The 22,964-nt window shown below is 49.1% G+C and overlaps 1 protein-coding gene across 3 annotated transcripts in view; it reads left to right on the top strand.

Moving 5' to 3' along the window:
• Positions 1-22,964, top strand: part of NEDD4L (NEDD4 like E3 ubiquitin protein ligase) — a 163,559-nt gene that overhangs the window by 33,850 nt on the left and 106,745 nt on the right. For all 3 annotated transcript variants that reach the window (XM_074931312.1, XM_074931313.1, XM_074931314.1), the window contains exon 2: positions 4,792-4,865. In XM_074931312.1, coding sequence (XP_074787413.1) covers positions 4,792-4,865 — 74 coding nt within the window. The remainder of the gene's footprint in view (positions 1-4,791; positions 4,866-22,964) is intronic.

Here is a 22,964-nt window from a genome sequence, read left to right as displayed (position 1 = left end):
CTGCCGGACACGTGTGACCATGTCACCGGGGTGGTAGTCGCTGCCTGTCGGTGCGGAGCGAAGCCGTGGAGACACGCGGCCTTGAATACGCCCTTGGAGCACCAAGTGTTAACTGACTCGGGGTCGGTTGGGGCGGGTCAGGGTGCTTTCTGGAGCGCTCTCACAGTGCTGCCTCCTCTGTAGAGGGAGCTGGGAAGGGCAGCTCGAGCAGCAGGTGGAGTCCCTCGGTAAGGACGGTGTTTCTGTCAGGCGGCCTCGGCCTCCCCGGCCTTGCCCTCCCTTACTGTACCCCCCACTGCCGGGGTGCTGCTGGAAAGATGGGGGGTGTTGGGTGAGGGGGGGCTGGCTGCTTGGCTGCACAGGGAGGGGCGTCCCCCGGCGGTGTCCTGAGCCCAACCGCCTTCGGGCAGGTAAGCCATTGCCTCTTCGCTCCGGGGGCTCAAGGGGATGATAGATACAGCTGCCAGAAAATGCAGGTCTGTTTTGTGTTGGGAAAACTGCTCTGTGAGAATCTGTCAGGTGACTGAATACTCCTGAAAGTCGTTCAGCCAGGATATTTACCTGCCCGTAAGCTGTGCTCTGCTGGGTTTGTGTGTATCGGGTTGTTGTCCAGACAGTTTAAGGTTGTCTTTCTGCTCAGCAGCCTGTCAGTTCGTGTGATACCTAAAGTCATTGATCTGTAAAGAACTCAGGATTACAGTATGGTCTTGTGGCATCTGTTTCATTTTTAAGATGTGCACGGGCTAATTACGCAAGTGCCTCTTTCAAGTCCAACAGAAAATTGATCTTGCTGTGGTGAGGGACCTGCCCAGTGTCTCTGATGCTTGAGGAAGGGTGTGTTTGGTGGTTTGGCTGGGGGGTGTGGGAGCAGGCCCCCCTTCCCTCTTCTGGCTGGATTGCCTGGTCTCAGGTCAGGGTGCTGGGTGACAGTAAAACCGTGTGTGTCCCTCCCGAGGAGCTTTGCTCCCGCAGTTTGTGTGCCCAGTTCCCTGACCCAAGGCCCTGCAGAGCGGGCTCGTCCCTGCCTCTCTTCCAGTCAGCCTCGTTAGGCTGCTCTGTGTCCAGTCACTCGTTGTGCAAACGAGGACTCCAGCCATGTGTCCCTCCACGTACCCTTCAGCCTCACTGCAGACCCTGTCCCCCAGGAGTGGGATCCCCCAGGAACCACAGCTCTGCAGCACTTCTCCTTCATCCGCTTCTCCTTCATCATCCTCCCGGCGGGTTTCCTCAGCCCCTTCTCTGCTTGTGCCCGGGGTTTGCCTGCCCCCAAGCTCAGCTTTGCAGGACCTGGTCGGTCGGGGCCCGCAGGTGCTTACAGGTGGCCCTGGACTGGGCTGTGCTGGATTGCTGACTCGGGTGCGGAGCGTGAGCAGCAGCCCCAGGCTGGCGAGAGGCGTTGGCCCTGCTGGCAAGCAGCCCTAGACTATAGGGAGCTAATTCTGGAGTCATGGTCAAGTCTTTGGCTTTTTGTAATGTTATTTAATCTGGAGGATGTGTCCAGGTGACACAGAGCTCAGGGCAGACATTCTCTATGCTTGGACATGAGGACTTCCCCATCCCAGAAATCTAGTTATTTGGAGTAGAAACAAAAAGGCAAGTCAGCATTTCCGAAGATCAGCTGGATATTAATGAGTGTTGTAGACTGAAGCCTCAAGCTTCCGATCTCAGTGCCGCCTCTGTCTTCGCGTAGCAGTGCTGGCTTTGGAGCACCCGCCTCGACCTGCCCTTTGTCTCTGGCTCTCTGTTCTTCCTCCTCTCCCCTTGGCTTCTGTTGACGGGCCGTTCGCAGGCTCCCTCGGTTCCAGGTTTTGACCGAGGTCCAGGAGAACCTTGGTGGGAATGGAATAAACAGGAGGGGAGAGCTGTTCGAGTTGGCACTTCCCCCTGAAAGAAATATATGTGTAAACACATCCTTAATCTCAACCAGCATAAGTGCTGCTTAACTAAAGGTCAGCTCAGGCTCAAAGCTGTGAAGGGATCACTTCATTTGGGGTTTGGATCCTGGGTCTGCTCACTCAGAATTCTTCTACATTTAGTGGCCTTGGCTGCTCTCTGTCATTGTGCCCTGGGAATACAGGAAAAACCAACCAAAATCCTGGTTTTCTTTCCTCGTACAGCCTTTGCAGAGCAGGGTGGGAGGAAACCTGTGTCAGGTAATTGATGCTGTTTGGAGTCTCTGCTGTGCGTAGCCAAGCAAGCCTTTATCAGATTTTTGGTGGACAATGAGGTGAGATTACCTCTCTTGCTGTGGAAATTTAACTCCTCTCTCTACCTAGACACAGCGTACTTGGAGGTAAATGAAGAAATTGGGACAGAAAGAGCAAGCATAAGAATACGAAGCCCTTATTTTTTTTCAGCCCCTCAGTGTGGTGGTTCCCAGCCCGGGATAGCAGAGGGTACAACTTGGAGGCGCTGGCCAGGGCACAGCCCGGGGGGTGGGAGCTGCTGCAGGAACCCGCCGCTGCCCGAGCGAGCTCCGCCCGGGAACCCCTCGGCTGTGTCGCTGGGGCTTGGCTGTCCCAGGAGCTGTGATAGTCTTTTACTGAGCTTTGTGTGCACGTGCATGCACAGGAACGCACCTGTGGCGTCAGCTGCTTCTGTGAATGCTTTCAGACAAAATGATACAGATAAGAGAAGTTAGTGCATTACGAGAGGATTATTTTACAGACAAGCTGTCTGAACAGCTACTCATGGGGTTCAGGGTACTATAGATTAAATGTCATGCTCTGCAGAAGAATTTGCCACCATCCAAGGTTCGCTTTGCTCCTTGTATACAACAGGTGTTATCAGAGTAAGTATCTTGCTGTCGGAAGGGAAAAAAATGCAGGTAGTTAGGCAAGGCTTTGTTACTAATTGAGGTGCTTTAATTATTTCTTAAAATATTGCATGCATTTCATGCATATGGAAATTGGAACAGACGTTTGCAGAAGCACTGCTTGTGCTGGTAAAATGGAATCTTCAGCAGAGGCTGAGAGCCTGCATGCAGCAGCGGGGCAGGGTCATATCTTCTGGTGTGCTCGGATTTAGGAAGTGAAACTTCAGATATGCTTTTGGGAATCTGTCAGTTTAGATAGTCTGGAGCATCATCTTCTGGGTCTCAACTAGGGATCCTCCAGTACTTGGACTTCCTCCTGCTCTGTGATTTATTTTTTTTAATACTATTTTTTTGATTCAGTTAATACACAGAGATGATTTTAGTGCAGAAATAAGATGCCACTCTAGCAAAGTTGATCTTGGACTTTGTGTGAGGAAATCCGAGTAGCACTGATAATATAGTAACCATCAGAAATCCCTCTCTGCTTGGTATTAAAGCTTCTTATCCTCCAGTTCTCCTTCAGTAAGGTCAGAATATTCTGCATTTCTGACTTGTTTTTTCCCTACTGTCACCTCTTAATGAAGGAATTTTCTTGATCACAATTTGCAAGTTCTTTGCCTTTTATCTATTAAAACTGCTCTAGAAGAGCAGGCATGTTGTATTGACATTAACAGATGGAAAAAAGTTGACACATGAAAACTAAGTTCAGTGTCCACCAAGTCCATTGAATTGTTTTTCCCATATTGTTTTGTTCACCTCTCTGGTGAGCTTTAGGCTCTTCTGGAAGGAATCCCGTCAGCTTAATTAGAAACTGCTTTGGACGGTGTTAAGTGCTGCTGGAAAGAACACCAACAGACCAATTTTCAGAAAGGATTTAAATCCTCAAGCTTTTAATGCAGCAGGGTTACTACACAGGGTGTGTGTCAGGATGAAACTCGCCCTGCAGACAGGTTCAGTGAGACTTTTGTTTTTCTTTCTCTGCAGTGATCTGTTTCCGACTCCTCCCAGAGGAATGGTATTAGACGGGACAGGTTCGGGAGTGTTTCTGACCTTCCCAATAATCTCCAAAATCTCCCATACAGCTAACAAATCTGCGTCTCGCTCTTAGCTATCTAAAGCAAATAGACTCGGTGTAGTATGGTCATGCCAGGGTAAACCTGTGGGGAAATGTTATTGTTTTCTGAACAAGCTTCAAGGAACAGAGTCTCAAGTTACTGTAATTGAATCTTGTATCTTGCAGTCCTGGAGGGCTTATCAGAGGAGAGAGAGGTAGAACTGATACGGGTGACTGCAGAACCTGTTCCTGTAGGACCCTTTCCAGATCGTGTTTTGGTGGCCTCTTTGTGTAGCAAAAATAAACTGGTCAAACAGGGTGAAAAGAATGAAGTAAAAAATACTGTTTATACCAGTGCTCCTCAGGAGCTTAACGCATGGGAGTGATAAACTGAGCACCAGGTTGATGTCTTGGTGACACGCATCTTTGGAGACTGCCGTGCGTCACCGAGATTGGTTTTGGCTCTGTATACACCAAGGCTGTGAGACAGGTTTGAAAAATGTAATTTGAAGGATTTATTTTTAACCTTGCACCCTTTTTTTTTTTTTTTAAACCACAGACCTCTCTCTGACCAAGAGATATTAGCATTACTGGGCAAAAATATTACAAATATTTTCCCTTGTGTTTGAGGAAACAGCTTTAGAGTCTAAGCAGAAGGAATTTCTGTGGCATATGGACCATTTAGGATTTGGAATGGCCTTGTTCAACAAATTGTCTTCTACTTTTATTACTATTATTTTTACATTATTATTGCTATGACATTACTACTGTTACTTACTCTTATTCTGGTTTTACTCATTCCTAGCAGACTCCTGCTACCTGAAGGCTAAGAGTTCATTCACAGCTTAAGCTCTTATGAACTGCTGATCTTCCAAATTAATTACAGAATAAACATTAAACCTGTTTTCTTTTTTATTGGCAGGAGGAGTCTCGTATCCTCAGGGTAAAGGTGGTTTCTGGCATTGACCTAGCGAAAAAAGACATCTTCGGAGCCAGGTGGGTGTTCCGCATTGCCTGTTCTATGTGTTTAAACAGAATAAGCTTCGCAGAGTGCAACTGATCGCTCCTAAACGTGAGGAGAGATCCTGTTACTTGCTGACAACCGGTGCAGATTCTGGACTGTGTGTTGGCAGGGGAGCTGCTGCCCAGAGCCGAGGCTGTTCGCGCCCTCTCCCGCCGCAGGCAGCCGTTCCCGAGTCGCCGTCTGCCGTAGCTCTGCCAGGAGCAGCTCGCTTGGGCGGCGCTTGGCCCTGCTGAGCACGGCTCCAGCTGCCCCCCCGGTGCCCCACGTAGTGCAGGCAGGACCCAAAGCCAGCGGCACTGCTGTCTGGTTCGGCAAAGCTCTGCTTTCCCTGCTGGGCCAGGTGTCGGGAGGCTGACTTGGTAGCCAGCCTGCAGATCCTCTGAGCCTCGAACCCCCCGGTGCCACCGCTGCGGGTCCGAAGGGTGGCACCTTTTCCAGAGAAAGGCAATCGGAGCATTTTCTCCCGCTCAGCTCGTGCCATGAGAAGGCTAGCACCAAGTACTAACGTAGGAAAAGCTTTAGAGTGAACTCTGTTGCCTGAGTGCATTTCTGTTAGGCTGGAGCAAGTCCAGGCTTTCATTCCCATTGAGCCTTAACCCACCTTGAATGTTAAACTGGGGACCTGAGAGGGAAGAGAGATGATCTCCGTCTTCGTGTGAATGCTTCCTTGTTCATCTGGGCATCAAAAGATGGGGCGTACAGACCATCGTCTGCACTGGTCTTTGGCCAAAGTTACAGTTGTTAAACAAGAAAACTGGTTTTAAATGGTCTAATGGAAAGATACAGGTACAGCCACTTTGTATGTTCTCAAGTCTTTTGTTTTGAAAGAATTAGTCACGGGCGTAGGATTAGCTTTTTGCCAAGTCTAGACTTGCTGTGCAAGGACTTAAAGAATCAAGCCAGGTAGCAATTGGGGGAGGAGCTGGTTCTGAAGCCAAAACGAACCAGAAAGTGTTAATGATTTCTTTTCCTGAAGGTTAGTTCATGTTTGGTGTTCTTGCTATCTCAAGCCTAAGCGTGAGAAAATTCTTTACTGCAAATGCTCCAGTCTGCTTAGAAGTTTTTTGCCAGTTTGAAATCGGTGGTATCCAATTTAGCTTTTATTGAAATGACTAATTTCTTAATGACTAAATGAGCCTGTCTGTGGATTTCCCTGTATTTCTTCCATGATGCTTACAGATGTTCATTAGCTTGCGTATCTAGCTTGAAACTGCATGAAAGCAGCAATTAAAAGTTTAATCACCTTTAATTTTTTTGGTGAAATTTGCAACCACTGTTCCTTTGGTAGCTGCGGGCGGAATATGGTAAGACAAAGCTTTTTGATTTTCTTTCCCCAAACTGGCTCTGTTGAAGCACAGCCTTTGGTGGTGGCCGTGAGCAGCAGCAGCTGGCAGGTAGCTGGGCCTGCGGGGGTGCTGGGATGCTGCAGGGCCAAAATGAGAGAGAGGAGGAGCAGGTGCTAAAGGGATGGGGCTGAGGTACAGAGAAACCAGATTTCTGTTGCAAATACTAACACTTGAATTGCCATATTTATGTGCTAGCTTTGCTTTTTCTAGATCTCGTTTAATTTGGCCTTTTCGTACGATTGCAGCTTTTCGATGTACTTGGTATATTTAATTAACTGGATTTTGTTTCGGCATCATTTTCAGAGCTTTAGTTTTTACCCCTTCTTTTGAAAAAAAGCTAGTCATTGGAATATTGAATCTGCTCATTAAAAGGAACTTTATATAAATATTGAAGCTCTGTAGCAAATTCACAGAAGTAATCTGAGAAGCGGGGATCTTCTGTTCCTTTGATTCATTCAAGGATACGCTGGGAACTTGGCGCTGAACCCCCAGCATTGTGGTATCTCTTTCGGATGTACCTCTCACAGAACTGCTGTAAATATTTGAGATGTCATGTTCAAAGGAACTGCTAAATTTGCTTAGGAATTGATAAATTGTAAAAACAATCTTTTATCTTTCAAAAAGCATGAAATTAAAACTAAGTGAAATTTGAACTGAGTTCTATTGATGTGGCCCTTAAATATTTAAATAAATTGGTCTCGAGTCAGTAGGATTTCCATAAAACCACAGAGTTAAAAACATATCCCCAACTAATGTTTTTAACTTTGTTTTAAACGGTTCTTTAGTAGAAGTTCAGGCTGACAGCATCATATATTATAAGCTTGGTGAAATGCTTGTGTTGCCGTGTTGGCAAGCTTTCAGAAAGTTTTCTTCGTTGGCTGAAGTGCCAGTTTAATTTTTCTGTTTGTTTTAGGGGCCTTGCATACCTTGCTGAGATACTAACATTTCATGCTGCTTGAGTCTGAAGTACGACAGAAGTTGCTATAGATAGTATCGCTGACACGGCTGTCGAGAGTCCGTTGGGTAGTAACTATGCCACTAACAGCTCTGGTGAGGAGCAGCATGGACTAGATGATTAAATTCTCATTTGGGGTGGCTGAGGAGAAGCATGTAGTGTTTGACCTGAGCAAGAGGATAAGGAGAATTTATGGATGCTGGAACTGTACACAGAGCTTTTTCCTGTGTAGTGCGAGTTCCGGATCCCTGAAAACCAGCAGTAACTAATCCTGTCTCTGTGTGTCTCCTCCTCGTGGTGTGGGCGTAGACCCCGACACTCCGTCGTTTCCCTCTCCCGTAAATAATTTCCACGAGATCACAAATCTCTTCCAAGTTGATTTTGGTGACGGTGTGACTTTTCGCACGCAGCCACGGGCTGAATGGTTGAATCCGCGAAGGCCGCGGGTGCCGCCTGCGGGGCGGTGGCCGAGACCACGATCAGCAGAGGTGGCCAAGGATGAAATAACCAAGGTGGCGGTGCCCAGGCTCGTCTCGGTGGGTGCAGCCCCCTCGATGCAGCCAGCAGTGCTGCTGGGGGAAGAGGGGACAGCTGAGTGCCACGCTTCCACTCCTGAGTGTCCTCTCCGTGTCTGGGACAGGAGGTCCCCTCAAATCCCCCCGCTTCCCCTGCTCCGGTCCTTTTAGGTGCGGGGTCAGGGTGGGGCTTCCCTGGGCTGCCCAGGGGACGCGCGGGTGGAGGGCGGCCCGGCGCTGTGGGATCCTGCTGGGCCACCATCCCTCCCGCGTGGCGAGTGCCACCGGGCAGTGGGTGTGCGGCGGCAAGGACGGCGTGAGCCAGGCACGGGAGCGCCGCGCTCGGGCAGCTCCGCGCCATGGGAGGGCTCTGTCTTTGGAAACGTGCAGGGAGATAGGCCCTGCTTTGTAAAATAAACATCTGAGAGCAGAGGAAAACGCCTTGGGATTCAGAGGTTTGGGCAGGGTTGACTTAGGGGCTGCACTGTGTGTTTGCTGCTCTCGGAGAAAGGAAAGAAGGCGTCAGCAACCAAAGACCCGTGGGCACGGCCTGAGGGGTTTGACACGCTCGTGGCACCCTGCCTTCCATGACCCGGGAGGATCCTGCGTGTCGTTCCCAACCCGCGCTTCTCCCTTGCGGGCAAACCCGTGGGGTCTTTGTCTCTCTTCAGTAATTAATGTAATGCTTTTTGTGGGAGAGGGAGGGTCAAGTGACTGCTAAATATCTTAGATGGTTACACACCTTGGAAGGAGTTAATCTAAAGTCATTTGAAAACATGTTAGAATTGCCAAGTTAGGGCTCCCGCAACTGATGTGCCTCTTGGGTAGAGCCGTGTGGGGCTTAATGCTGGGGCAGAGCAGTAACTTCACCACGGAACTGGGAAAGATTAACTACAGGGTGTGCATTGTGCTCTGCATCTCCGTGGGTTTTCTGAGCATTTTTCATCAACCTCACCAGCATAAAACACTGCCTGTAGGCTGGCAGGGTCTGAAAGCCACTTCTTGCCTGATTAAATCCGAGGAAAGTCTCTTGCCAGTGTAGAGCACTGGAGACACGAGCATTTTTCTTCTGAAGACTGAAACAAGAAAGAAAACTCAGTGCTTTCAATTTTGCTTTTTTGAAGTTTTCTGGCTTATGAAATCATGTTGATAGTAACTAATGATAGATGTTTGAGTTGAGGAATTTATGGAATTGTGATTAGTGACACAAAGAATACTAGAATGCAGAATGAAATAGCAGCTGTGAGCAGCCGGAGGCGATGGTTAAACGTGTTGAATTTCATCCACGAAGTTTTAGTTGAGGTGGATGTAAGTGGCTAGTCACTGTAGGTAGAAGTAGTTTTTTAATAACCTGTTTTATATTTTGCCCTGTAAAATGACAGGTCTTTGATAGGTGCTGATGGCGAATAGATATTGCAAACTGGGGTTTTGTGAATTTAGTGTGAGTTTTGGTGCTTAACTCTGACAGGCACCTTACAGTCTTGTTGCCATCCAGTGCATTGGCACATACATTTACCACCTGACGTGTACTGCATTGTAGTATATACGTTATTATTTTACATTTATTTCCTTCTAGTTCCCTCTCAGCTTCGTAAATGTAATGTTTTAATCAATTCATATTCTTCCATGTAATTAAATAATGCAAATGACAATGTAATTAATCTTAGTTATGCAACATACTGCACAATTATTATTATTATTTATTACTATTTTGTTTTTACTTGCATATGGGGACTGATGCTGTGAGTATCATCATGGCTGAGGCTGCACCGTGCGTCACTGCATGCAGATGCAGGCGCTGCCTGGAGAACCCTGGGACATGAAGTGACATTCCTCTCCTGAATGCCCTTACCTGTTACTGGAAGCTCGGCAGAAGTACTTCTCTCGTGCCCTGGTCTCTGCTGAGCACGCTCTGTGTCAGTGCACAAGTTGCTGTCTTTCCCTGAAGGTACATCCAGTGTGGAGCTGGGGTTTTGATTGCTTTTTCCCCACTTTTACAAGATAAGGAGAAGTGAAGTACAGCCCTTGTGCAGGTAGCGCTGGGCTGGCGGCTGGGTTGATCGGCACCGTGGCAGCACTCCTGTCAGTCCATTCCTCTGCAGGCACACGTTGCGCTCCCAAGTAGGAAAGGTGAACACATGTATATAAACGAGGGGAAAATGTCTTCTGGTTATTACTGGTTGTGTGAAATAAGACAGCGTGGTGTGGGTGTTCTTACTGAACTAAGAGTTTTGGAAAGCCAGAAGGGAAGGACTGTGTGTACCTTAAATGGGTATGTCTGGTGGAATTTCTTCTGCTTTCGCCATCTAAATCATGAAGTACATGGAGATTGTGGCTGCCTGGAAGTTGAGAAAAGGTAAAGTGCTTTTCAGTTATAATTATGGATGTTTTTCATTAAGACCTCTAATGACATGAAACCCTACTATGGTTGCCTCTGGGTTTATTGCTTTTACCCGCTCTCTTCTGAAAAGCTGCAGCCTGAAGGGCCCGGCCACGGTGCCGGCCTTTTTCTGTTCCGATGTCCTGCGCCTGAGATGGGCGATCTACGGTAGTGGTGTTTGTGCTGGGTCACGCAGGCCCCAGGCTTTGGTGGTGTTCAATCACAGTGTGGGGCCCTGCTGAGAACAAGGCTCCTGGAGATGTGGCCGAATTCTTTAATTCGTAGGTGTTCTGTTCCTGTGGACGGGCAGCGGGGGCAGAGCAGGTGTGACTGCGAATAGGCCTTGCAGATGACAACCACAGCAGGTGTTTACCTTTTAGCTGTTCTTTAGCTAGTCCACTGTCACTATTGCTGGTCCAATTCCAGTTACAGTATATCCTGCTTTAACTAAAAATATTCTGGTGACAGCTATACCCCTGGAACTATCCCCCCTAGCGAGTGTGCTACCTTGGAGCTGGGTTCTAAAAACAACCTGTTCTCCTTCTTGTACTGATACCTCCTTTGTCAAGCGCAGGCAAATTAATTGAAGTGAGTTGCTCTCAAAAATTAACCAACTTTTAAAAATAATCTGGCTCCTAATGAACTGCCTCTTCAGTGTTTCACAAGTGCTGTCGGAGGGAGCAGGAATGCTCACGCTGCTGGCTGCTTAATGCAAGCTCAAGGAACGGCTTTTATCCAGAACTTCTGTTTTCTTTAAAATGATTTACTGTATGTAAAAAAAGAGTAAAAGTTATTTTTTTGTGGTAGGCATAACAAAATGGGTTCCCTGCTGCAGACCTTGCAAGCAGCCCGATTCAACAAAGCCGCTTGATGAGATGGCAGTTGCTCAAGTAGGATAGAGTTCACACTGTCTCTTTTTTCTTTTTTCTAGTTTTGGGGGGTGTCTAGAAAGCCACTTGTGTGCTGGTGTAAGGCTTTGTGAAATGGAATATTGAAAGCAGTACAAGCCTGTACTGTCTGAGTTCTGTGCGATGCCGGTGCTCAGTACAAGTGTTCAGGATTACCCGTGCTTGCTCTCTGCCTCTGCTTTGTGCCCGCCGTAGCTATTTAGTTTTCTCATTTGCTGTGCACTTGCCGTGTTTCAGAGGAAGACCAGCCAATCCAGGTTGAATTTCACCAGAAAATCTTGATGCGTTATGGTACTTCAACAAAAAGAAGAATCGATCTATTCTTGTGTACGTGAATGAGTGCTCTAGTGGGCGTTGGGATGAAACCATGATGAGTTCCTATCACCACTGTCTTTGGGTTTTTTTAAATGATGAATGATTCAACGCATGGCTGTTAGTTATAGTATTGCATTGGAGGAGGGGGAGTTTGCTGGCAATATATTGTAAATGGCAGCTCGAGTAGCAGTGAAAAAAATGGAAGTTTTTCTGGTATAGTGGCAATGAACATGTTACTTACAGAGCAAGGGGAAAGGAAAGAAACCAGTAACTAATTGAGAACTCCGTTAGATCTAAACTGAGTTGTACTTTGGAAGGTAAAGGAGGGGAAAAAAAAAAAAAAGTAGTTCAGAGGCTGGCAGTAAACTACTAGATGGTGAGGATGTCCTGAGGAAAGCAGTGTCTGACGAGGTAGCAGCTGCACGCTCAGCTGCAGCCAGCACACGCGCCGGTGCCTGACCCGGTGACTCGGTGCGGGAGCAGCCTCGGCGGGTGCTGAGGGGAACCCCACGGGTGCTGTGTCCGAGGCAGGTGGGCAGGCTGACTGGCAAGGAGGAGGGACGGGCCAGCCCCGGGCAGCGGTGGTGGCTCTCGGAGAGCAGGAGTTGTCATGGCAGCACCCCTCAGCATGTGCCCTAGGTAACCTCCGTGACTGCAGCAGCATCCCCTTGTACTTTCTTGCCTTGTGAGGCTTCTCCTGAGCTGTGCAGGACCCGTGCCCAGACAGCTGCTGGGGTAGCCCTGGCAGACCCTTGCCTTGGTTCAGGGGTCTCCCCAAGGCCTGGCCAGTGCTGGTGCTGAAGGAGGGTCAGGGCGCTGCCGTGTGTTGGTGAGAGTGACAAGCTGTAGTTCCCGTCTGCTTCCCCTCACCCTGCGCCGGAGCGCGACCGTACCCGTCGTGGCTCTTGGCTCCGTGACTGGGTTTGCCCCCCGGTCCCACGGTGGGACCAGGGGTCAGCGACCCGCGACCTGCCCGGAGGGGCCGTGGGCGAAGGCGGAGCGAGCCGGGAGCTCTGGGTGCGCAGTCTCCAACACACTGGATAACAGCTATTTTTATTTATGAACTTAATGTCGATTTTGCCTCTACGGGTGGGTGGAATGAGGGATGAGGCTGCCAGGTGTGGGCACAAGGCGCATCAGGAGGTTGATTCCGTGGCTGTTGGCAGGCGGGGTGGGCGGCCCTGCCGGGTGGGTGCACGGAGCCGGCCTCCTGGGTCTGCTTTGCTTTTGGTAGCTGGCAGCAGAGGGCACCAGAGAATTTCCTCAGCTTTTACCACTATTTCGAAGAAATTAGGCTTTCATTTTTCACCAAAACCAACAGGGTTTTACCTGGTTATACAGATTATGTTGTTGAGGAGGCAGCGGGTGTATATGGAGAAATCCCGCTCGGTCAGGTATGCAGGCTTGCTGATGAGCAAGAGGACATAGTCATAATTCCTGAAGTTTATAATGTCATAGTGAAAAATAACTTTCATCAAGTAATTGCTCAGTAGAGAAGTTTCTGTGTACAGATATAAAAATTTAAGATGTTCCTCGCTGTTTGACACAGGCAGTGCCTGATCCAGCCACTCGGTATGCAGACTGACCTTTCTGGGCGTTTTGCTCTGAAGCGTGAGTTACCAGCTGAGGGCTCTGTGACTTTATTTCCCATCCTGCCCTTTTCCGAGGGAGTCTGCCCTCCACTTCCCTGAGGTGTGAAGGAGGCCCTGAGAAACAGAGCTGGGTGAGGTTTGGCAGGAAGGCAGTGAGCAGGCCGCAAGCCTGGGGTCACAGCTGGGAAGTGGTATTCCTGCCAAATAACTTATTTTTTGTAGCTATGAATTCAGTCTGTTCCTACCAGCTGGTGAAACACAAGAATCTGTTTCTAGGCACGGCAGCTTCCTCGAATTTTCCCTTTTCTCGTACTAATTTTCCCTCCTGCAGTTACAAATTCAGCCACGTTTGTGCTGATAACCAGGTGTAAATGTTGGTGCGGGTCATGGCTCTCTTGCCCAATAGACGTGCTGTGATTTTGACTCAGATCTCTCACGGGTGTCTGACCTTCAGCTCAAACATACCTGAGCCTCCTGCTCTCTCCCTGGGACTGGAGCCCCGTGCCGTGCACTTTTCTGTGTTCCCAGCAGCGTGACTGCCTGTGCCGTGTGCCTGCAGCGACTGTGACCCCGTGTCCAGCCTGCAAAGGCTGCAGATTCCTTCAGCGTAAATGAGTGAGTTGGAGCCCTCCTTGCCTCTTACCACCACACATCCCAATTATTTCCACGTCTTTTTTTTTTCCCTTGGGGTGCTATACATTGCTTGGTTTGTTGCAGAAGGACCAATTTCCCGAACGTGCCGCTTTGACCATGTCACCCTGCTTGCTTTGACGCTGCTGCTCCGTGTCGCGCGAGGCGGTCAGCCACTGTCAGCGTTTGCTTCGTGAGGCCTGGCCCTCTCAGTAATCCACTAAATTTTTAAACAAGGCTTTGCTTACTGGACGTCAGCTGTGATGGTTGTCGTAGAACTCTGTTTCGGCGGTGAAGCTTGCAGGTGCCCGGCGGACAGCCGAAGGGCCCTGAGCCGATACGCGGCGTGGGGATGGTGTGGCTCAGCCGGGGGTGCTCCTGGTGAAGGCAGCCACGGCCTGTTCTCCTCAGTCAGTCTGGGCCCCCTGCACTGCCGCTGGTCAGCCTGTCCCCACGCCCGCGGGTGCCCCTTGGTGGGGCCGTTCCTGCCCCGTGCCCACGCTGCGGCGAGGGGGCGAAGGCCTCCTCCCCGGCTCTGGAGTCAGGGAGCGGGGCCGGGGGAGCTGCTGGGCTGGAGATCTCGAGTTGGCCGCGGGCGGTGTGAGCCGATGCGGTGTGGGCAGGCGTGGAGAGCGGGGAGGAATGCAGACACTTCCGAAAATAACCGCTGTAGCACTAGTGGTTTTTTCTCGACTTCTCTGTGAGTAACTGGAGCAGGTATAACTTGGTGGTTAGATTTTGTTCTTTTTGTTTTTTTTTTTTTTTTTAAATTCTGCTGCTGGCCAATATAGTTTCTGTTGCTGTAAGTGCTCCTGCTGTGCATTAAAAGATGAAATTCTACATGCATTCGTCATTGTCAGTGAGCTAAAGAATCGAGTTTCCCTCCCCGCTTCCCCTGGTGGAAATACTGATGCAGTTTTAATATTTGCAGAGGGTAGATTTCAGTCCAGGGGAGTTTATTCAGAAAGTTTCATGTATCCCAGTTACTCTTTGTGGGCATAAAAAGCCGCATATAGATACTTCTCAGCCTGTCCTAACTTGTGAGCTCCATTTTTGGAATAATTTTAAAAATAGTATCTCAAGGAGCTTGAATACAGTGGCATGCAATTTATTGTTTCATGCCTGCCATTGCTACCTGAGAGAAGGAAAAGCATCCACCCAGCTGCTTCTCCACCCATGTTTTAGGAGGTGATAAATTGCGGATTCGCCCTCTAAATTGAATTCTTAAATGCAAATTTAACCAGAGTGCTGTAACTCCTCATTTCTCAGAGGATGAGAGAAATGAGGAATGAGGAGTCACAGCACTCTGGGCTGCAGAGGCCAGCCCTTGGCTTGCCCTCTGGGCGCAGAGCGGGCTGGGGGTGGACTTGCCCTTTTGGCAAGAGCAGAGCCCTGCTGAGGAACCCGCTCGCTGCTCCAGGGGCCTGACGGGACCAGCCTGGCTGCGGGCTCCCCGGAGCCTGCTCTGAGTTCAGGGCTTCCGTTAGCCCAGGTGACGAGGCCGTGTCACGCCACCGGTGAGCCTGCACGGTCGTTGCCGCTCCATCTTGCTTTAAAGCCTGGTCTGTTCCGCGTCCCCCCCGGGCACTCATGTATTATTGCTCCATAAATACAGTTCCACTCCTGCAGGGACGAGAGGGATGTGCGCTCTCAGCCCAAAGCTTTGTTTTGGACGCGCTGCCAAGAAACAGTCAGTCTCTCTGTATTAGGGCTTTGCTGTGAAATCGCCGTCGGGTGAGTTAGGGACAGGGCGGCCGACGTCACTTTTGGTTCCCTTTTTTAGCAGAATTATTGGAACTGCAAAGAGTGTGCAAGCATGTGCCCGCCTGTAGCCTTTGTGACTGGGAGTAACAGCCGTACCTAAGGAGGGGGTGAAGCAAAATTATGAGAAAAATCCTGTTTCCTTTTCCTTACTGCAGCTGAAGTAAAGCTATCCTGGGTTTGGTGTCAGTTGTGTTTCTGTGAAGTGGCAGTTCTACCAGATTACTGTTTTCTGGGCTGTAGAAAACGAATATGCTGGTGTTCTTGTTCTGAGCAGTAAATAATACCCTTGAACTGTTTTACAAATCGAAGGTACATTAGAAGATATTTCAGTAATACCTATCAGGAAACATAGTGCTAAATTTTCAGCTGTGTAGCAAAAGACCCTGGGTGGGCGAGCAAGGTCTGGCTCTCCTTTTCTGTTCCTTACCCTTCCAAACAGTGTGACGAGGATTGCCACTTTGGGCTCCTTTGTAAAGAGGTTTGAAGTAGATGTATGTAAGTGCTGCTCTAGAACTGTTATTTTGTGAATAAATAATAACCATTTGAGAACGAATGTGAATAAATTGATGCAGAAATAGATCAGCAAATAATATAATGCAATTAAACATAACTTCTTTTTTTTAAGGCTGTGATGGTATTAAAGCATTGCACTATTGTTTACAGATTGTCAGAAGAGAAAAATGTTCCTGTGGTAACATTTAATATCATGTATATCTGTACTTGCATACTTTAGAAATGAGCACAGATCTAATCCGTAACTCCCAGCACATCTGGGTTTTAAGAATTTTCTTATAGCTTGAGAAGTTAATTTAAAAATTTGTTTCTTTGGGCCTGTGTTTTGAAATAGAAGCCTAAGGCCAAGGTTGGTTTTCAGGAGCTGATTCTAGTTTGATAGTGTGATCCTATAGTTAGTGGCATTGTCACTGAACAGTGTTCCTGGAAACAGGGATGCAATTCTCTAAAAATTAGAGTTTCTAACAGTGCTGCGAGCTGTTTCTTGACTCTGAGGTACGGAATCGAACTCTCTGTCATGAGAGGCTGCTAAACCTTTCTGTTGGGTGGTATTCCAGAGCCACTTGGGGTGGAGGAGTCTCTGGCAGAGGCTGCCGGAGCCCTGCTCACGCAGCACCGGCCAGGACAGGCTGCCCAGGATTGCCCACAGTCTGGGGGTGGTTCGGACACAGACGGAGACTCGGCAGCCTCTGGGCAGCCTGGCCCATGTTTGACCACCCTCACGGTAAAGAAGAGATTTCCTGTGTTCAGGTGGAATTTCACATGTTTCAGTGTGTACCCATTGCCTCTTGTCCTGTCTCTGGGCACCACTGAGCAGAGTCCGGCTCCCTCATCCCTTCCCATCAGGTACTGTTATACGTGTGGGTAAGGTCTCCCTGAGCCTTCTCTTCTCCAGGTGAACAGCCCCAGATCTCTGCCCTTGTATGAGGCATCTTTGTGTCCCTTTGCTGGGCTCTCTCCGGCAGGCCCAGGTCTCTGTAGCCGTGGACAGGTGCTCCAGCCGTGGCCTCAGCAGTGCTGAGCAGAGGGGTCACCTCCTGCGGCCCAGGCGCTGGGAGCCGCCTTTGTGGCAAGGGCGCGTGGCTGGCTCGGCTCAGCTCCGTGTCCACCAGCACCCCCAGGGCCTTTTCCTCGTGAGTTCCTTGAGCAGATAGCAGAGGTTCTGCAGTGACTGTAAGTGTGGTTGTGTGACAACGGGTTTGGAGTGACAGGGCTTCGTTCTCCTTTCTCTGCCTCATGCTTTGGATGTTCTCTTCTACCTGGTGCAGTTAAAATGCTGCTCAGTCACTTATTTCTCTACCCAAAGCCCACTGTTAACTCAGCAAACTGTGGCTTTTAACATGCTGTGTTGCATGTGAACGTTTTGTGAGTTTGTACAAATTTTATTAGGATCTAAGAGAGTGGAAGTCGAAGGAAGACTGGGGCTTATTCAGGAGTCCTATATTTGAGAGATAATGTCAACCCGTGTGACCAGAGTTGGAAAACTAACCATTTTAGTTAAGATCATTAAGATCACTTCTTAATTTTAGCAGTCAGTTTTATGTCTGAAGAGATGTATAACTGTTTCCTGAGTGGGATGCTGTAGACTGGTGTGGAACTGTCCTGTGGGGAAACCACTCGTCTTAGCCCTGCCACCATCTTCCCTGTTCCTCCTTTGCGGAAGGAGCAGTTTGGTAGGATGGAGAGCGTGATGGTCCGTCTCATCAAAACCTCATTGCAGCAGTGAATAATAGCCCACAAGAACAAAACTGAACTCCCCCTCTCAGTGGTTTTTCATTAGTGTTCTTGAAGCTGTTCTCTTTGGTAATTCATGTCTGCAGCCTCCCTTTGCCTTATTTGAAAGCAGCTGCCTTCTCTTTTGCAGATGTAGCTGCTGAGCTGTGACAGGCAGCCACTAACTGCAGTACACACAAGCTTTTTTTAAATCCATTTTAATAAACAAATTCTTATGACAGCCATCTTTGTAACGAAGAACTTCATCTCAGGTGGTGACTCACGGCAAATTTCCTATCATCTCTAAAATAAGGAGGATTTTTCTTTATTTGTTTTTTCCTCCTGTTGTAGCATACAGAATGTTGCCTTTGAGTGCATTTGTGTTTCTAAAGGTGCCTCGTGCGTTCAAGATTTCACTTAGTTCATCCTGTAACTGCCTTCCTAATGCGGCCGTGGAGAACGGGTGTTTTGAGTGCCATTAGTGGTACCAGCCGCAGGGGTTTACCTCTCCTGACACTGCCCTGCTCCCCTGGCACAGGCTCTTACTCTGCGGAGCCGGGAGCCGAGCGCCTGTGCGCGGCCGCGTCGGAAGGCCGCCCGTGCGCTCGGGGCGGCTCAGGCCGCTCCTGCGGGCGGGAGCAGGCTCGGGCCCGGGGCAGGGCCGGACCTGACAGCGGCGTGAGCGGGGAGGTGTTGGGGGGTGGCTGCTCCCAGCTGGGCCGTGGTGATAGCCACTGGGACAGGCTGCGGTGGGATCTCTTCCTTCTCAGCCGGGTGAAGACACTTGATGAAAGCTGTGACTTTGCTTCACATCCCGAAGCATGGTCCTGTTGGCTCCTCTAGTGGCACAGGTTCACTTAACCCTGTACATTTTATAGGTATTCTGTGGATGTAATTGCATCCAAATGCAGGGTGGTGGTGAGGAGTGTAAGCGTGCCTCCGCCCTGCAGCTCTGTCTTGGAAAGAGCCGCAGGCTCTGCCCGCTCTCCCCCCGTGAGCCCCGGCACACCGGCAGCTCCCGCACCGAGCACTCGTGGGGCCACACAGAGACACTTTGGTTCACTGACCCAGCAGAAAGTCATCTGCTGCCTTTTTGGGTGGCAGGTGGGGGAGAAGACCATTTTTTGTTGAGTTTAGTTGACAGAGTCAGCTTGTGATGTCCTCTGACAAGTGCCAGAGCTGGTGCAAGCTGCTGTTTGTGTCTGTGAGGCTTGGAGTACAGAAACAGCTTACACCTGCCTGCAAAAGTGACAGGAATATAGTCAGAAAGTGCTGTGGAATACCACGGACTCTGAAAACCTGGATTTTAAGTGTGGCAGCACGTTGGGTGTCATGTCCAGGCGCTGGGGGGGGGCGCCGGGGCTGCCCCGCGCCGCGTCTGGCTGGTTCCCGCCAATTCCCGCCAGTTGTGCAGTGCCTCAGCACAGGGCGTGGCTGAGGCACCGCCGGCAGAGGCGTCTGAGAAGGGGTGAAACCCCGCCGGGCAGGCAGAGGAGCGAGGGGAAAAGTGAGAGAAACGGCCCTGCGGGCATCAGGGTCAGAGCAGCAGCACGGAAAATCGCCATGTGGAGGTTGGTTTTGCATTTTTGCTTCAGTGTCTTGGACAGCCAGTTGTGAAATGTGGAAAAACGCCAGCCCTCGGTTTCCACGGGTGTTGGGGGGGACAGGATTAGTGCTTGTGAAATAGCCCAGTACCCTGGAAATCAGAGCCCAGGGGAAGTCTGCGAGGAAATTAATCATTCAGTCTTCAGTACAAGGCTAAACACTGAATAAAATAAACGGGGATGAAATAAAAACCGTGGGCGCGTGTCGCACGCGAAGGGGCAGAGGCTGGAGCGGTGGGAGGCACAGGCGAGTGTGACCGTGCGTTCGCAGGAGCGCAGTGCCCGCGCACGAAGGTTGCATGGGCAGCTTGGCCCTTTTTTTGGCTGCTTCGTGAACGTAGTAACACGTTTAATATTGGGTTTGAGGTATTTTTGTGATAAAAGGCGAAAAGCTGTGGTGGAAACAGGTGGTCTCGGGAGCTCTGGTCTGCCAGACGCCTGTGGCTGTGGGAGGAGCGGTGGGGTCTCGCCTGGCCTTTGGGGGCAGTGTAGGCACGTCTGGAGACGAATCAGTCGCTCATCTGCCTCAGGAATTTCTCGTTTACATCCACAGCATCAGTTACCGGGTGCCAGGCGCCATCGGAGCCTGTGCTGCCTTCAGCTTGGGCCTTGCGCCGCGCTGGAGACGCGGCTTTGGGGGGGCTGGAGCCGGCTGCTGCCTGCGGAGGCCCTTGAAAGCCAGGCAGGTCCGAGGCGTGGGTCTGAGGAAAGGACAGTCCTCATCCTGATGCTGCCGGGCTGGGTTATCCTTGTTTTCACTGGTGTGGTGTTGTACTTCCTGATGTTTAGTAATAATTCCTTTTTAATTAAGTGGACTTGTTGTGGTACCCACAAATGTTGGTTTCTGGGAACTTTTGTCAACTTACGGTTCCTGTCCAGCCTAGAGGTAGAAAATCTAATTAACCTGCAATCTTAGAAACTATCTTGTAGATAACACATGCATGCTGGCTTGAAGCTGTAGCCCTGTCTGCACCAGGAGATGAAAAAAAAAAATAAATCTTCCTTCAGGTCAGGGATAAGTTCTGTTCAGAAGTACTTGTCTCCTGTGTTTTGGGGAGAAAGGACTTGGGAAGAGGCTGCTTAGACATGTAGAAGTTCAGGCTTACCTTATACAGTTGTCTGAAGACTAATGTAGCATTTTTTAGGAGTAATAACTGAATTTTTTTTTGTGGGCAATAAGTACATGATACGCATCTCCTTCCCTGGTGAGTGGAGACTTTTACATAGCTGTGTTGCCACGTCTCCAGTAGGCTTGCCGAGGGGGGTGGCTAAGAGAGCACACTGGCCCTGGAGAGCACAGCCTTTTCGATTTTCACATAGGAAAGAAAATAATGAAATTGGATATTTCAAGGAGAAACAACAGACTTAGACATTTACCTATCAGCCAGGGCAGGAAAGGCTGATTGAATAATGTTGGTGTTGTATAACAGTTTTGTCCTTCTGCCCACAGAGGACTTTGAAGGTCTGTGGCCAGTAGCAGTGCTGCCGTTCAGACATGTCTGTGGCCGATGAGGCCGTGGCTGCACGTCACTGCTGTTCTCTGGGGCGTCAGCGGCTGCTGCTCCTTGCAAACAGCAGCGCCCAGTTGCCTTCTATAAGGTGTTTGCATAACTGGCATCTTTCATTGAATTGTTGACACAATAATCGCTGGGGAATTAGTTCATCAAACCCAGCCCTTGCTGTCAAGCTCCCCTCCTGTTGTAGAGGTCAGCAGGTCAGGTCTCTTAATGGCAGTGCTTTTGTACAGAACTTGCTGTCTTCTGTACGTGGGAGAAAGAGCAAGAAACTCTTCCTTCTGCTGCTTTCCTTTAACTTATAACAGAAATGTAATTTATTTTGTGACTTCTTAGTTCCTGTCTCCAACTATGTCCGCTGTGGCTGCTGAAAGTCAGGATTTAAAAGATGTTGTTTAATGTGAATAATTCATTCTTCATTCTTTGCTGTATTCTTGTTATTGTTCTAGTACTCAGCGTGCTGCACTGGATCACCCCCAGCTTACTCGTAGTTTGTCTTCATTGATTTATCTTGGATGTTTTATCTTACTTTACATGCTAAAGATCCAGCTTACACCATTCTTCTGCAGAATAACGTTGTGTTTTGTGTAACACGGAGGAATGGTGCATCACTGTTTATCTTTTCACTGAGGCTGCGTACACAGAGGAGCATGCTGTGGATGGAAAATAATTGTGCTTTTTTTGTTGCTTTTTAGCTGAAAATATATTTGGCACATCAGCCGGGAGTGCTTAAGGGGAGAGTGACGGGTCAGTGTAAGGACAGGGATCTGCAGGAGCACTGCTGGTTGTCCATGTGTAGATTCTCTCGCGTGAAGGCTGGCTGTTCGTGCTGGAGGTGTCCCCAGAAATGAGAGAGCAGGACACTCACTGTAGTGATGGCGTGGTGCAGCTGGCCACGGACAGGCCTGAGTAGCTGTTCTGATACACCTGGCACAGCCCCAACGGGCTGAAGGTACCGCGGTGAGGGTGGAAGTTAATGATGTTTTAGTTCCTTTATTTTGCCCACCTTTTGCGTTTGAGTCGATTCTCTACAAGCTTGTGGCTGGTTATGACGAGACATCACTCTCAAGTTGTTACTGATAAAATACAGATTTCTGGTTAGGAATTTACACTGAATTCTGAGACAATCTGTATGTGGGGTTTTTTGAAATAGCTGAAGATCCAGTCTTCATCCTTAGTGATATATTTTCTTTTATCACTGACACTTGTTCAGGTTATTTTGTTAACACTGAGGATAACACAATGTGAAATACAGTTGTTTCTGTTGCACTTGGCGTGAGGTATGTGGTTTCAGAGACACAAATTTAAAGACTTTGGTGTTCTAAGCTGTCCCAGTGGAAGTCAGAGCTATTTGGGATCTCCCATGTAGCCTCCTAATGATAAACGATATTAGGTGAGGGGGTCTTCACTTACCTGTTTCATCTGACTTCGTTATCCATAACACTTAAGGTAGATATTTATGTGAGAGAGACTGTCAGACCTCTCTCTTCTTGGAAGTCAGTAGAACTGCTCTAGTTTCTGTGCCTTTTAAGGCAGATGGTGACAGCGATCTTGGCTGACCTGGCAAGCACCAGTCAGGCCATGAGCTCCAGCACAGCACGTCGCGTGTCCCTCGGGCCTTCTCTAGCACTGTGGGTTATGGTCGCTGAGCTGCCTGTAAATCTTTTGGCCTTGGGATTGCAGATGCGTTGAGGAAGGAAGATGGCAAATGTCTGTCCAGTTGTAACCATGTGACAGCGCTTTGCACTGAGATGTAGGATGTGTGGCGACCTGTGTCACTTCTCTAGTCTGGTCACTGTTCCCCATTCCCAGTAACACCTGGTGTGCTTCGGGGCCTTCGCAGAAGCTTTTCTTCAGTAGCAGATTTCGTGTTGTTGCCATCTGCATAAAACAAAAGATGTTCTCTCTGGAAGACATCAGTGAGGCTCGCCAACAGCAGCTGTGTGCTGTGCTGAAATTGGACTGGTAGCATCCCAGGAACAAGGGATTTTCAGTGTCAGTTTTCTTTCTTCTTTCTCACTGCTTTTTATGATACTGTTTCCCAGGCTGTGGAGTGGGTTTGAATGGTGCTGAAATAGAGGAGGAATCGCTGTGAAACCTGTTTGCTCTTGGTAAAGGCTTCATATGGGAAGGGGATGAGATAACCTTCCTCCCTGCCTGTGAGGGTATTATTTATTTCCTAGTGGCATGCTGCAGAATAAGGGTCCCTGCATATATTCAGATAAGATAGCTAGCTCCTTATTTTGCACTGAAAACCTCATACTTGGCAGACTGTCCTGACTTTCCTTTTAAATCAATTCAGGATTTTTTAATCTGAGGTTG

The sequence above is a fragment of the Athene noctua genome, chromosome Z (genome assembly GCF_965140245.1).
Source record: "Athene noctua chromosome Z, bAthNoc1.hap1.1, whole genome shotgun sequence".
NCBI lineage: Eukaryota > Metazoa > Chordata > Aves > Strigiformes > Strigidae > Athene > Athene noctua.
The sequence above is the reverse complement of the archived record's forward strand: the minus strand, read 5'-3'. Positions and strand labels throughout refer to the sequence as shown.